This window comes from Nothobranchius furzeri, chromosome 11, assembly GCF_043380555.1.
Source record: "Nothobranchius furzeri strain GRZ-AD chromosome 11, NfurGRZ-RIMD1, whole genome shotgun sequence".
Classification (NCBI taxonomy): domain Eukaryota; kingdom Metazoa; phylum Chordata; class Actinopteri; order Cyprinodontiformes; family Nothobranchiidae; genus Nothobranchius; species Nothobranchius furzeri.
In genome coordinates this window covers 21,370,023-21,386,314 of record NC_091751.1, presented here as the reverse complement: position 1 = coordinate 21,386,314, position 16,292 = coordinate 21,370,023, and the positions used below count along the sequence as shown (strand labels likewise).

Here is a 16,292-nt window from a genome sequence, read left to right as displayed (position 1 = left end):
GAATCACAGCAGCTCTATTGGTGCTGCCATGATCGCTGCTGGTATCAAAGTAATTTGATCAGCACCTCGGTAAATAGAAAGCAAGTCTGGGCATTTGTTGCTCCCACTGGACCCTATGATTTTTTGAAAGACAATTGGATTCATCTCTCTGTGCTTTGGCTTCCGATCTCCAGTGAGTGTGAATTTTTCACAAAGAAAGGAAGCACCTTTTGGGTTTTCACTACAGCAAACTGGAAGAGAATCCTTGAGATGATGATATAAAAGAAAACACGCCAAGAAGTCCTCACGATACAAAGTCAAGTAGTAATGCTTAAAGACAGAATGACTATTAGGGTCTCTTCATTTGCAGCATATATCTAGATGCAGAACTGCCGTAAATGCCTCCAAATCTTTCTTGGAGCCATCTAAAAGAGGTTTTGCAGAAGTTATTTAAGTAACGAGGGATTTCAGTCCCCCTCGCAGATTGGTGTCCGTCTTCTCCGTTTTAGCTGAACTTGTGGGTTGGATTCATGCGAACTAGAAGTTCAGACGTCATCAAAGCTTCAACGTTACACTTCTGTGTAGCATTCAGCTTTTTAAAGCATCTTTGCGATCTTGTGATTTTATTATGTCATCACATTTTCTACCTCCAGGCCTAAATAAATGTGTCCTAAGGTTGGCTGACCCTCAACCATGTTTAACTTTTTGGTCAGCTTCAGATTTTCACCTGTAAACAAAAAACAAGAGTATTTTTCTGACACTGACAAATCCTAATTAGAGCGTACGTGCACACTGTATATAATCAATGTCCATGCAGTACTGCAGAGGAGCCTGATCATTGCTATCCCCCCAGTGGCAACTTCTTCTATCAAGCAATCGATACAATCTCATCAGACTACATTGAACCAGTTTGCATGAGGACATGTGAGCAATCAACATCATTTCCACACTGATGAGTCCACTCCCACAGCTTTAGTTGGATGAGAGTCGTGTAAAAATCCTAGAACAGATAATAACGAGGGTAAAAACCACCTGAGCTTTAATGATGCGTCTTTAACAGAAATCTAATCAAACTGGGATGACAGCTGTTTCTGCTATTTTGGAAGTCCCAGGTCTTCGTTCTGGTGTCAGTTTATGTCTATGAAATAGAGCATAAAATACACCTGCTTTTGGGACTTGAAATGAAACGAAGTGTGAAAACGAGTTTAATGCTTGACTGGCGGCATCACAAATGCTCATTTGTGTGATCTGTGTTTTAAGGCTGAAGACTTTTTAAAGCTGGTGATGTGAGCCTCCAAATCAGCACGGAGAGGGAAATAATGAAATCTGCTGACAACGAGCAGCCGAGTGGGGAGCAGCTACTGTCGTTGTTATTGCAACTCAGCTGACAGCCATGGTTTCTTTTTCCTATTAACACGTTACTGGAAAATAGATCCAATTTATTTAAAGATAACAGAGATTATGTTTGTAACTGGGCTTTAATAAAAGTCCAGACGCTTGAAAATCATTAGGAAAAACAAAACCACGGTGAAGACTTCGATCCTACCTCAAATTCAAACTTGGAGCTGCCGAAGTTGGTCCTCTGCTTCTGCCAGAAGTTATCCGGTTTGATGATGAGAGCGACGTGGATGCAGGACGGGAAGGACTCCTGCAGGATCTTCAGCAGAGGTTTGATGCTGTCCCACTTGGAGCCACGCATGTCAATAATGACCGTGAAGCCATGTTTACACACCTCCTCGCTGGGGTAGATAGTGATAGGAGGTCAGAAGGAGGAATTTGAGGAGGCAAGGAGATTATAATCCAGAAGGGAGAAGCACAACAGGGTGGGGGGTGAACGAAAGAGGGAACAAGGAAGGGAAAAGCAGGAAATAGAGAAAATCAGAGCAGTGAGATGACGCATTTTCTATACTGTGAGAAGCCTACGCAGCAAACACACACACCCACTAACGTACTGGAAGGCACACACACACACACACACACACACACACACACACACACACACACACACACACACACACACACACACACACACACACACCTATAGCAAGCAAGTCACAAATGTGTACTTTATTATAAAAACACAAACCAGCATGTTTGTGCTTCAGCAGCCTCGCTCCACTGCCTGTTACACCATGATGAACACTTAAAATCCGCCTCAAACATCAAAAATACTCCTAAAATATTTTATCATCATGATTTCAATAAAGTAACTCATTTGTTGTTGATAAACAGCCATGCACCCATTGTCTGCAGTAAAACACTTATCTAACGCAGAAAAAAGAACGGCTTCTTCTCCTTCTGTACATTATGTGAAATAGTCCCTCTGACAGCCTATCAGCAGACGGCCGGCAGCCAGCTGTGAGCAGATGTTGGTTTCATCAAAATAAAACAGATTTAAACACAAACATAAAATCAAACTTCATCTTCAGCATGAACAAACATTGTGACCGACAAGTTGGACGTTTAGCAGAGAAATTGGATCATCAACAGAATAAAGATCAAATGAAATGAAGCAGACGGGGGGCAGGAGACGCGGGGGAGCGGCGGGTTTTAGAGAAAAACACCAGGAGAGGAGAAGAAGAAACGACAGATGGTTTTACCTGGGAAACGAGGAGCTGCTTGCCCACAGTAGCTGCTGCTGCACTGCCTCTGCTACTGCGACACTGTGTTTTGCTTTCACACACACACACACACACGCTCCCTCACTTGCACACACCTCCTCACACATGCGCTCTCCACGTCTGTCCATTTAAGTCCCCCTCCCCTCCCCCCGTGCTCCTCTGATGAGACTGTCCTTGTCACTTTGTTTCTGCTCTATGTCCCCGCTCTTAGCTCAGACGACTCCCCTCCTCTGTCTCAGCATCCCTCTGCTTCAGACAACAAGCTGCAGTGAGCCAACGGCTTCTGCCTCGCTGCTCACATGCTTCCCCCTACACAGTCATCCACTAGCTGTTGGGTGTTTGCTTGTTTCCTTTTTATTCTTTCCCAAATGAAAAGAGTAGACACAGCAGACATTACACACACACACACACACACACACACACACACACACACACACACACACACACACACACACACGCACACACACACACACTGCAGGTGAGAATAAATGAGCAACCTGGGGATCCCAGCGAGGTAGGCAATCAGTCTCCTCAAGTCCTCGGCTCGTATTCTGTCGTGGTTGCTGCGTGATGGAAACGTTAACACCGGACCACCGCGTCTGTCCCTCCCACCTGAAGGGAGAACCCACAGATTAATCAAAGATAAAAAAGACGAATGTTAGCGAAACGATGCTGGGGATGCTTCATCCAACAATATAGTAACAGATCTGTCGTCAGAGTGCCCATCACGTGGTGATGTCCATCAGCTGTGTGCTGGAAGAACAGCATGGGAGAGCCAGTTTGACTTCACAGGTGATAAATCTGGTGACACTGGTGATATATTTATTGCAACCTCTACAAACACAGTCAATAATACGTTGCATCTTGGTTCTGGACTCAGGATTTAAGTTTTACTATGATGTAGCAGTGACACCTCATTAGTTTAACAGATGAGACACAAACGTGTAGTTACTTTAGGTGGGGTGGGGGTGGTGGAGGTTAAATGACTCTCGGCTACTAAAGCCTAGTTCAGCCTAGGGGAATTCAAATCTGGTTCTGGAGGGTCAGTATCCAGCCCATGCTCCAACACATTTGATTCAGTGGTGGAGTCACCTGTGCAGCAGCTCATCAGGCTCTGCAGAAGCCTGTTAATCACCTGCTGATTGAAATCAGGTGAGTTGAAACAAGGTTAAAACTAAAACCTGCTGGATACCGACCCTCCAGGCCCAGAACTTAATACCCCTGGCTTAGTTTATACTTCTCCGTATGCGGGGGCACAAAGACACGCACAGCTGCCTGGGGAGTGTTGCAAAGCAGTTTCCCACCAGGACAACAGAGGGCGTAGCGCTTTTCTGGGGCAGGTTCAACCACCATTGGAGTCTTGTCTTTGGTCAACTCTAGTGTATTTACTATTGCATGTTTGTACTGTACAGGTCCTTCCCAAAAAAATTAGCAAATCGTGATAAAGTTCATTATTGTCTGTAATGTACTGATAAACATTAGACTCATATATATTAGATTCATTACACACAACTGAAGTAGTACAAGCCTTTGATTGTTTCTAATATTGATGTTTTTGGCATACAGCCCATAAAAACCCAAAATTCCTATCTAAAAAATTAGCATATCATGAAAAGGTTCTCTAAACGAGCTATTAACCTAATCATCTGAATCAACTAATTACCTCCAAACACCTGCAAAAGTTTCCTGAGGCTTTTAAAAACTCCCCAGCCTGGTTCATTACTCAAAACTGCAATCATGGGTAAAACTGTCGACTTGAGTCCAGAAGGCCATCATTGACACCCTCAAGCAAGAGAGTAAGACACAGAAAGAAATTTCTGAACGAATAGGCTGTTCCCAGAGTGCTGTATCAAGGCACCTCAGTGGGAGGTCTGTGGGAAGGAAAAAGTGTGGCAGAAAACGCTGCACAACGAGAAGAAGTGACCGGACCCTGAGGAAGATTGTGGAGAAGGACCGATTCCAGACCTTGGGGGACCTGCGGAAGCAGTGGACTGAGTCTGGAGTAGAGACATCCAGAGCCACCGTGTACAGGTTTGTGCAGGAAATGGGCTACAGGTGCCGCATTCCCCAGGTCAAGCCACCTTTGAACCAGAAACAGCGGCAGAAGCGCCTGACCTGGGCTACAGAGAAGCAGCACTGGACTGTTGCTCAGTGGTCCAAAGTACTTTTTTGGATGAAAGTAAATTTTGCATGTCATTCAGAAATCAAGGTGCCAGAGTCTGGAGGAAGACTGGGCAGAGGGAAAAGCCAACATGCCTGAAGTCCAGTGCCAAGTACCCACAGTCAGTGATGGTCTGAGGTGTCATGTCAGCTGCTGGTGTTGGTCCACTGTGTTTTATCAAGGGCAGGGTCAATGCAGCTAGCTATCAGGAGATGTTGGAGCACTTCATGCTTCCATCTGCTGAAAAGCTTTATGGAGATGAAGATTTCATTTTTCAGCACGACCTGGCAGCTGCTCACAGTGCCAACACCACTGGTAAATGGTTTACTGACCATGGTATTACTGTGCTCAGTTGGCCTGCCAACTCTCCTGACCTGAACCCCGTAGAGAATCTGTGGGATGTTGCGAAGAGAAAGTTGAGAGACGCAAGACCCAACACTCTGGATGAGCTTAAGGCCGCTATCGAAGCATCCTGGGCCTCCAGAACACCTCAGCAGCGCCACAGACTGATTGCCTCCATGCCACGCCGCATCGAAGCAGTCATTTCTGCAAAAGGATTCCCGACCAAGTATTGCGTGCATAACTGAACATAATTATTTAAGGTTGACTTTTTTGTATTAAAACCACTTTTCTTTTATTGGTCAGATGAAATATGCAAATTTATTTAGATAGGATTTTTGGGTTTTCATGAGCTGTATGCCACAATCATCAATATTAGAAACAGTAAAAGGCTTGAACTACTTCAGTTGTGTGTAATGAATCTGATATATACGAACGTCTAATGTTTATCAATACATTACAGAAAATAATGAACTTCATCACAATATGCTAATTTTTGAGAATGACTTGTATAAATTTGTTTCAGAGACTTCTTAAGACAGATAAATTTGTCACTTGTTTTCTTCCATCTCTTCATACGGTCACTAACTCCAAACCTACGTTTTCCACGGTTTCCTTCAATAAAAGGTTTCATGTTGATTGGTTTATTCTGCAAGTGGTCCTTTGATCTGCTCCATGTCTGCTTTTAGATATCACCAGAATGCTTTTTGTTTGGACATGGCAGTACTGTTGACAAATTTAAAGGAAGTGACATGCTGACCAATCCCAGGCTTGTGGTCTCTGTCACACTCAGCAGGCCTGCCCCAGAGTGCTTGTATCAACAAATGATGGCGATACGAGTCTCCATACTGCCACAGACGGAGAAGAATAAACTAGGCTTTACACATAAAATTGTAGCTAAACATCTGCAAATCTGACTGAGTTCATTTCTGCAGTTTCTGAGGTCAGATGTCAGTGGTGATGTTTGGAAAGTGGCTTTGAAATTTGCTGTATAAATATCCATTATTATTATAACCAATCATATGTCTTCAATTAATCCTAAATGAGCAGGAAAAAGTACTAGTGTCTTCAAAATAGAATAATAAAGTTTGACTGAGGAGTTCATGTAGGGCTGGGCGATACGGCCTAAAAAAAATCTCCGATTTAATTATTTTTTTCATTCGATTTACGATTTTTTTCGATTCTCTCTCCCCCTCATTTATTAAGAATAGCAATAAGTACAAATGTAGAGCATCTTAAAGTCAATTTTGTTTTTTATTTAATCACAAGCAAGACAAATGCAACCCTCATTTTTGAGATGAATAATGAATTAATGAACACCCTCTTGGAATAAAAGTAGCACGCCCCACGTCCATCGCAGCAAACCCAAACCAGTTCCAAACAATGGATGCTTTAATTCCTTTCTTAAGCACAAACTTCCCACTCTCACCGGTGGCCATGGAGCGGTTTGCTGTTGCTGTTTTGTGTGCGTGCTGTGACGTTCTCGCGGTTATGTGAAACTAACCCTACAGAAGCTCCAGGGGGCAAAAAGGCTCTATTACATAAAAATTCAATTTACTTTTTTTTAATCGCCCGCAACAAAACATTCAAATTAAATTGTTAAATCGATTTATCGCCCAGGCCTATGTTCATGGTGATGCTACTATCTTAAGCTAGCTATAATATGAACAAATTACTTAGCATTTTTGCACATTTACATTTACTAACAAGCAAGAACATATCAGCATGACAACTGTGTTTCTATATATTTGCTAAGCTAATCTGCGGCTAATGCTACATTGTTTTGCTGAAGCATTAGAGCTCATAAATGACTAAGGGCAAACATAAGTAACTTAAGTCCCGCTGGGTAACTGGTTTAGAGCAAATAATCTGGTTTGGGTAACTGCATCAGAGTGTGGCTATAATCGGTACGTTACGTATGACTCTGAACAGGTCAAAGACATTGAGGCCAGAAACAAAACATCTTGAAATAATGGGGAAAATAGGCGTCTTTGTAATGCAGGAGATGGTTGACTACTCTTTTAGTGATTTAAGCCAAAAACCAACAGAGTTAAAGGACTACATGCCAATGTGAAAAGTGTTTAAGCTATTTCAGATAATTGTCTTAAATCAGAAATTGAAATGAGGTGATTGTTTTTCCTTCTTTAGTTTTATACTTTGGATCTAATTCCAACTATTTAGGAAAAATTTAACAAAATAATTTATATCTGCATCGGTACCAGGGTGACTTCATTTAGTCAGAAAAAGCAACAAGTTTTTTTTTTTATACTTTTTTCAGTTTCACCGAAAATCTAAAACAGCAAAAAACTTGCATCCAATTGAAATGAACCGGACCGTAATCCGTCCTGCTGAACTCGCTTACAGCAGGATTTTCTGTGTGGGATGAAACAGGAAGAGACTGTTCCTGCAACACAACCATTGAGACACAACGTCCCCCGTTTTGTGTTTTGGGTTCAGGAGATGTGTGATGTTCTGAAAATCTGTTTCCGAGTACAAATATAGCTGAGATACAAGGGCTGTCTTCTTCTATTTAACGTTATAATTTTTGAAGAAGCTGAAGCTCAGATGGTAGAGCGTCCATCAGTCAGCCTGACTGACCATAAATTAGGGCTGCTCAATATATCGTAAATATATCGTTATCGCGATATCAGCATGCACAATATGCATATGGCAAAGAACAGATAAATATCACGATGAATGGTCAGCTCAAATGTTTGCTAAACATGATGCACTCTGTCAATCAAATGGAGGTATGATTTTTTCAAACAAATCAAATGGAGCTCTTCACCCATTTGGCCAATTGGATGGGTTCTCATAGGTTAGATGGCCGCCCCCGAGGCGGATGGCACTTAATTTTGATGGTTAGCAAACACCTGAGTTAGCTTTGTTCTGTTCTTTCTGCTGATTCTGCTTTTCCTGGGATCTACTGATCGCCTTCTCTTCTTCATTTTATTGTTCCCTTTCTTCACATCTTTTGCTTTTCTCATTTTTATGATTTTTTCTTATTTCTTTGTTTTGCATTTTTTTGTTCCTGAGTTAAGTTTTTATTAATCGCGAGTAATATCGTCATCGCAATATTAACCATTGTTATCGAATATCGCAGGTTTTCCTAATATCGTGCAGCCCTACCACAAACAGATGCTTTGTTGTAAGTTAATGCTGTAAAACCATAGAAAATGTCACTTTATGCACATGGAAAGTATTCTGGTCTTAATGTAGGTTCCCGAATATGAATTTGTCCTACACTGTTCTGCACATCTTCAGGTGGCTGAGTGAAGATCTGGTTTTATAACATTTCCTGCTGATCGGACGCAGAGGCAGAGAGGCTCGTCTCACGTGGGAACCTGGAAAACACGGACTGACTGTGCTCAGCCCACAAATTAGTGAGTTCAGTCGGGGTTCTGTGTGCCTGGAGGCTGCCGGGCTGCTCTGAAGAGGAGAATCAAACGTTGGTGTGGTAGCAGGGAGACATGAGGCATGGCCAGCGTGGCTGTTTTTTAAGGGGACAGATTAATTTACACTCCTCTTCATCCCCACCTCGACCAGTTCAATTATCCTGCCAGGGACAACCATGAGAGGAGGCAGCTGACAGCGAGCCATCTCCATAGCAATGCTTTCCCCCAAATCCCAGTTTATTTGTTCTCATCATTTCACTTCTACCTGTGACCTTCACAGCAAACAAAAGGACCACAAGAGGAGTCGGCACAGAGACCAACACATAAATAAAAACAAACTTCACTTAATTGTTTAATTTCTGCATGAGTGTTTTTCCTGTGGCATTTACACACGTATGTGATAACACACACGCATCCATGAATGATGTTTTTATACATCATACATACAATTCAGTTAGAAACTCTTTGCAGAGCAAGTCTGCAGTTCAGTCTGCGTGTGTGTGTGTGTGTGTGTGCGTGCGTGCGTGCGTGCGTGCGTGTGTGTGTGTGTGTGTGTGTGTGTGTGTCAAACATGGCTGAGCAAAGACAGGCAGCTGCAGCTCTGTGTTCTGCAGTCCTGTTGACACTGGTTACACACCGGTCATCTGTGTGTGTGTCAGCGTGTGCACTGTGTGTAGTCTGAGTGTGAATGTGTCTGAAGGTGGGTCAAGGGGTAAGTGTCTGGGCCTCTGCCTGAACCCCCCCCCCCCCCCCCCCCCCCCCCCCCAACCAAGGCTTTACAGGCAGAGTAAATAGCTTGTGTTAAAAGACTCTGTGTGTGTGTGTGTGTGTGTGTGTGTGTGTGTGTGTGTGTGCGTGCGTGTGTGTGTGTGTGTGTGTGTGTGTGTGTGTGTGTGTGTGTGTGTGTGTGTGTGTGTGTGTGATAGAGAAAGCACTTGGCATGTCTTCAGCCTGATACCCACTAACCGTGTGTGTGTGTGTGTGTGTGTGTGTGTGTGTGTGTGTGTGTGTGTGTGTGTGGGTGTGTGACCTGAGGACTCAGCAGCACCGTTCAAACACACCTGGCATACTGTGATCAGCCTGTTTTTGTAGATTTGTGATACAAATGAAAACAGAACCCACTCACCTGACAGGAAGGCCACTTTCTCCTTGAGGATGGGAAGCACCTCCATCGCTCTCATCTCCTCATTTCTCCTGAAGCCTGAAAGAAAAAACAAAAAGGACAATTAAGCTCTGAATGGAAGAAATTATAGGAAAAGCCCCTTTTTCCTCTCCCTTTTTTCCCATAGGTTGAGCCAAATATTTTTCTTTCCCCCCCTTGAGGGGAGACTATTTGGGACCTAACAGATGTTTGATTGAAATCGGCAGCGTTTAAACACACAAACTGAAATGCACGCTGTTCCACCAACACAAGGCTAAAGAGAAACTAGAGACAACTGTGGCAAAAGAACACAATCACTAGGTGAAGCAGGTAAAGAACTTCAGATAATTCCCACTAGAGATAAGATATTCCCACAATAACAGTGTAGACAATAAAGCTTTCTGTATAAATTGATGGAAAGAGTCTGCTTGAAGAACCACAGGCTCCACTGCTGCCTCATTAGACTTTATTTCATGTGTTTAAAGATATCTACTCAATAAATTAGACCTTAAGTCATAAACTGTTTTACGACTACTGGTGTCACTGATCATCTCAGCCTGTAGCCTAAATAATCAAGACTTCAGTGGGATTTGAGCAGGTTTGAAGCTAAACTTAGAGCTGTCCACAAACAGGTCCATAAACATGATAACACATGAGACCAAATCATCAGAGACACTTCTTCTCATTTAGCAGGGATCATAAATGTCAGCATCCATCAGTTGTTCATAAAATGTTGACATCTTGGTGCTCGGCTCAGGATTCAAGCTTATGGTCAAGTAGTATCGAAACATCATTACTGCAAAGAAATTCTTACCAAATAACTGGGACTGAGCAAACAGTCACATTTGTTTATCAACACAAAATAATCATAAGAATAATATGAACAACAAAATACAGATGGACGATCTTTTTCCATACTCTGATTACAAGCATTGGTTAGTCATGCCTTCAGGGGGTGCTCTTTCTACCGGCTGAACTCTTGAGTCCTGTGGTGTTTTTAAACATCAACACAAGTAAAGAAGATGAAACAAAGCAGCCCCATATTTCTTTTTAGGAATCCAACATGCTCTGCAGAGCCCAGCTGTGTTTCCAAACGAGTCACGTAAAGACACATTTAGACATCCAGCAACACTGAGGCCATCTTTAAACATAGCTAACTGTCCCCACAGAAAAAGAAGATGATGAATTATTTTATATTTTGGATCTGTGCTGTTTAGCTATAAACTAATCACTCACTGTTACACAAGACTCAACACTTCTCACTTCAACACTGCAACTACGAGTTGAGAAAATCCTTAAGTACAGAGAGTAATGGGAGGTCTCCCAGTGTTAATCTGTCACCAAATAAATGTCAAGCTGGATCTCATAGGTGTTACGGTGTGGAAGAGCCCACAGACTTCAGTCAGGAACAATCATCCACTCTCAGGAGCTTTTCAATGAGTGAAACCAGTTTGAACAACTTTTGGACAAGAACACAGGACTCCCTGAAGTGATTACAGTTGTATCTATGCTCCAGTGGGAGTTGAGATTCATTCATGAAGCGTTAGACCATAAATCAGCAGGTCGGACTTTCCTTAAGATAATTAGCGTAGCCTCAAAGCTCACTGTGGTGAAATAAAAGATATTTTATCACTAAGAGAAGATGAAAATACCACCTTCTTCAGATGAACCCACCACCTACAGTGTGTATCTGTTTACATATTTATCATTGCATAAATACACTGCTTCTACCGATCAGACAGAACAGAACATGCTGGAGTGAAGTCTGAACAAGCACTCTGATGCTCTTCTAGCTGCACTGATGGAGAAAGAAATGTGCTAATTTCCCCCTGTGTAGTTAATCAGCTGTAGCTTTACAGTAGTGTATGCACACACACACACACACACACACACACACACACACACACACACACACACACACACACACACACACACACACACACTAGAAACTTGAAACTGGTGTGTACTAAAAGCGATAGTAACCCCTACTTCACACTGGAAGTATCAGAAGAGTGGAACAGCAGCGCTTCAAACAGAATCAGATATACTCTGTGGGGGCGACTCAAACCAGCCGCGATGTGGAAATTTTCAGGCAAGTTGCAGAAGCAGCTCGCCGCGCCTCTAAAGTTAGGATTCAGTTCTGTTTTTGCTGCAAGTCGCTACTGGGACACGTCAATTTCAGCAGTTAACATTGGGCTAGACAGGAAATCACACACGTGTAAAACCTGTGCTCGTTTTAAAATAAGACTACTGCGGCAACAAAATTTCATATCTATGTAATTACATCAAAATATGTGACCTAATGGCTTAAGTGTGCGTTTTTATGGCTTTAATCTTGGCAGTTGGGAGGTACATCATATATGACATCAAATGTGATTTCTTTCTTTTTGATTTACTGACGAATGGCATAAACAAGCTGCGACCTTTGAAGTCTTGAGGGATTTTGTGATCTCGAGTCCAGTGAGGAGCACGGCAGAGAAGCCGCTCCATGGCTGATATCCTTCCAGTGTGTACCGGCACGCAGCGAAGCTCGCAAGTAAACCGTTCTGCGACGCTGACGCCTCCAGTGTGAAGTAGGGGTAAATGTGTTCTAGTCTGCTCCGAGCACATTCTCCATTTTACTTCTGCATGCTAATTAGACGCTACTGAGGAGCTGGACGAGAATCCAAATGCGTCTCTGTCTTTCCTTTTAATTCCTTGTTCAATTTCCATCATGTTCTTTGCAGGGAGTAAAGGAAAACATGTTCTGTCGCATTCAGGTAGAGTGGACAATTCTTTTCATTATTATTTATTTAATGAGTATACTTTTTAACATAACTTCTTGCCATCAAGCTCCACCAATAGCAGGTTCCCTACTTATCAGATGCTAGTAAGCACTTAGAGATGGCAAATGAAAAGCCGGAGGTGTTTCTGTGATCCATCATGTGAGAGTAGATTGAGTTTTCTACAGACGCAGCTTTACGATGATTATTTGTTTTTTCACGCTGAGACAGGAGGGGTATAGCGCAGCCTAAAGACATGTCAACACCTTACCACTGAGTAAATATCAAAATACAAGAATTATTTGTGTTGAATGGTCTTTTCAAATGATAAATGACTAAACTACATTCTGAAGAGTGGAGTCGTTGGTTGGTTAGAATTTTAATCAAGAAGTCAGTGAATCAGTGGCTTACTGTTGGGTTGCAAACCATTGTGATTGATATTGTATACAGTTATATTAAACCATCTCTTTTTAGGTTTAGACCAGATTGCTCAGCTCTACAGATAGAGGTCTGTGTAGTCTCACCATGGAGTGATTCATCTTCTAAAGCAACAAAAATCTCTGATTAGGCATGCAAACTGCTGTCTGCTTGGCTGGCTGCCACTGAGCAGCAGGAAAATCAAAGGTCAAGGAGAAAAAAAAACAATGTTGACACGATGACTAGCAGAAGACCACTGTGTGTTTTAGTCAGAATGAGTCTGTGTGGAAAGAAGAGCACACGGTGGGTTCTGTGTAGCAGAGTGAATTCACTACAATATGGTAAAGATTCAAGGTGCCTAAATTAAGATTTTCTTCTGAAAATACACCAAAAATTAAATGAAAGTAAATTGTATTACCCACAAGACTGCTCAAATCCATTTAAAACCCTCCTTATTTTCAGAGACTATAACAGTTAATGTGAATGAATAAGAGCTTAAAACACAAGTCTACAAAAATCCAAGTCAAGATCAGTTTCATTTTAAGATATTCAGAGATTTCACCAATTATTAATTTTTCTACTTTAATTAGGAATATCCTCTGGCTTCCAAAACCCCCTAATGAGCATAAGAAATGGGGAAAAAAGATCCTGCAAATATATTGGTTTAAAAACAAAACCGGTGTGAGAGCAGACTGGTGGAGGATTTCTAACTTCTACCCAAATAGGAAAAGGTAAGTGTAACAACAAAAAGCCATCCTTTCCAGGACTCTGCAGTGCTGTGGGACCAGGGAAAGTGGCACAGGAGCTAAATATAGAGTGGCCAGGTCACACCCACTCACTTTCTAACACACACACACACACACGCACGCACACACTGAAACACAGCACAGAGACTTTCTGGATGAATGATGAGCGAAAACCAAAAACAAACAAAAAAAGAGAATCAGGGTTAAATTCACTATAGCTAATGACATGTTTTTGTGTGGTAACTAGGCTGAAAGACAAATATGCAAAATAAGGGGAGGAAAGAACTATAGAACTGCTGAAATTAGAAGCAATAAAGACGATGAATCAAAAACTATCCCTTTTGTCTTTATTTCTTTCACATTTTATGTTCACATTTTTGTTTTACTTCTATAAAAGCACCATAAAGCTAAATAATGTATCTTTCAGGCTGACAGAAACACACAGGATGAGTAGAAAAGGTGAAAGAAAGTCATGACCTCACGGCAGATCTCACCTATCACCAGACAGGAAAAACTGTACCTGTCAGCTGGATGAGGGCCGAACCAGTATGGGCATACTGCCATTTGTGAACAGTTGTCCAACAAGCCATGCTTGACAATTATTCCATAAATTGTGAAAAAAGTCCATAAATTGCTGTGGATTTGGCTTTCTTTTCAGACAGAGAAACACAGTCCAGAGACAGCATCAGCTAATGATAGACTGGATAGCCGATGTGCTGAAGGAATCCACGGTGGGCAGCGTTGCGGCAATTAAAGCTAATCCCAGAATCCCCGAGGGGAGATATTCCAATCCTTCAGACAAGCAAAACTGCCCATTATGTTTTTCACTACATGTTCATATGGAAAAGGTAGAGCAAATATTTCCAAGCACAAACCAAGTAATAATGGTGTTGCTCGATGCAGGAATCACTGGTGTGCATCGCATGCGGCATAAAGCGAGCTGCTAATCTGTTTGTCTTTTAGAAAGGCAAATTCCCAAGGTAATCCTAACTGTGTAGGAGGAGCAGTAATTAAAACATGCCAGCATTGCATCTATGAACCCTGAGAAGCTGCTTAGCATGAGGAGAGAGACTGATAAGTAAAAGGGGCTCATCTATAACATCAACACCCAGTCCTTGGTACCAGAATAACAGACACCCCCAGTAAGTGTAATCAGTGGGTCTTTTACGATGTGGGTGGCATTTTGTTAGCATGCTTCGGGTCCACTTGTCCACTCAACAGGAGGAAGCACGAAGCCAATCACTAAGTTGCTTTTCTACTCTGATATGTGCAATCTTTCCCAATAAATTCTCAGGGGTTGCTGAAGGGTTCGACATGTATGAAAACAACATTTCATGTACTCCGATATTCATACTCAACAGATTTAAAAATCACTTTGAACTAATTGGAAATTCTAACCAAACATGTCTGATGGTACTTTCTACTGCAGTCATCAAAATCAACAGAGGTGGGAGTTGTTTTTCAAAAATTGGTATTCCTTCAGGGGAGTCCTTGCTGGGTCACGGTCAAGGTTCAGTTAGGGCTGGTTAGCTGTTGAGTTGCTACAAGCTATCACAGATTAAAGGGGACATAGAACTCAAACCCACATTCATCTTGCTGTTAAATAGGCAAATTGATACTCTATTCCTTCAGGCAGCTAGGGGATTCTAATATAGCCCACCAAAAAATCCACCTGCTTCATATGTATATTAGAAATGTTGTAATGACAAGAAATTATTTGTTGTGGGAAAATCTTGTTTAACTCGTCATAAGCGTCGACTCACCATCTTACAATTGCATGTTCCAACTCACTTCAACGTTGGCTGTATATAAATGTTCAGGGTTTCGCCCAGAAAATTAGTTAAGCCTGGCGGCTTCGGCCGCTAGGGGGAGAGGAGATGGGGCATGCCGCTTAGCCTGGCGAGTGGGCAAGCAAAGCCTGGCGTATAAAGCGCTGGGGGAAACCTGAATGTTGGTAGTGAAAATGCTAACCACCAAAAAACACTAGCCAAAGCTACAGCTAACATTCTTGTTCAACGAGAAGAAAACAACAAAGAAAATCTCGAAGCACACAAGTAATGTTCGAGGACGAACTTGGAATATCCTGACTTTAAACAAATTTTAGGGCTGTGATCTATTTGCTGTTTAACAATGCAAACGCGTGTTTAAAATGACTGCCACACGTTAATTGCGTTGACTTGAAGCGTTGTTTGTGTGCCTCCCCTGAAATTAACGCAACGTGTCCAAATGCTGCAATCAACCAGATTTATTTATAAAGCGCTTTTCAAACAAAGTGCTATTCAAAGTGTTTACAAAATGACCCCAAATTCCCATAACAGCAAACACACACAACAGTAAAAATGTATATTCGGCCGAGTCCAGATGAGCCAAGTAAGGTAAGGCAAGGAAACGCCATCAGAGGAGCCATCTGCCCTGGCAGCATCAGGTCTTCCACACTAAGTCAGGGTGCTCAGAGGAGGGGGAACATAGACCCCCACCTCCACTTAAACACTACCTATAGAGCGCCCAGGAAGCTACAGTCAACCACTGCCCCCGGGGCAGAGGGCCCCTACAGAGAAAACACTGGATTAAAATAAGTAAAAATATGAAAATAAAAGAGCTAGTATAAATTACAAAAGAAAATAAGTAATAAATTAAATCATATAGCTGCAATATGCGAGGAACTAGTAGGTGAAGTTAACAAAACGGTCAAGGCACACTCATGGTGACGGTCTCTGGTTTAGAGTAGTGT

The 16,292-nt window shown here is 42.2% G+C and overlaps 1 protein-coding gene across 7 annotated transcripts in view; it reads right to left on the bottom strand.

Annotated features, from left to right (window-relative positions):
- trioa (trio Rho guanine nucleotide exchange factor a) overlaps nucleotides 1-16,292 on the bottom strand; it is an 85,380-nt gene that overhangs the window by 34,757 nt on the left and 34,331 nt on the right. For 6 of the 7 annotated variants that reach the window (XM_054746170.2, XM_015955658.3, XM_054746173.2 and 3 more), the window contains exons 3-5: nucleotides 9,622-9,696; nucleotides 3,098-3,212; nucleotides 1,526-1,718 (exon numbers count right to left, since the gene is read on the bottom strand). In XM_054746170.2, the coding sequence (XP_054602145.2) occupies nucleotides 1,526-1,718; nucleotides 3,098-3,212; nucleotides 9,622-9,696 (383 nt within the window). Of the gene's footprint in view, nucleotides 1-1,525; nucleotides 1,719-2,579; nucleotides 2,744-3,097; nucleotides 3,213-9,621; nucleotides 9,697-16,292 lie in introns of those variants that run through there. The other variant, XM_054746177.2, reaches the window with a different exon arrangement.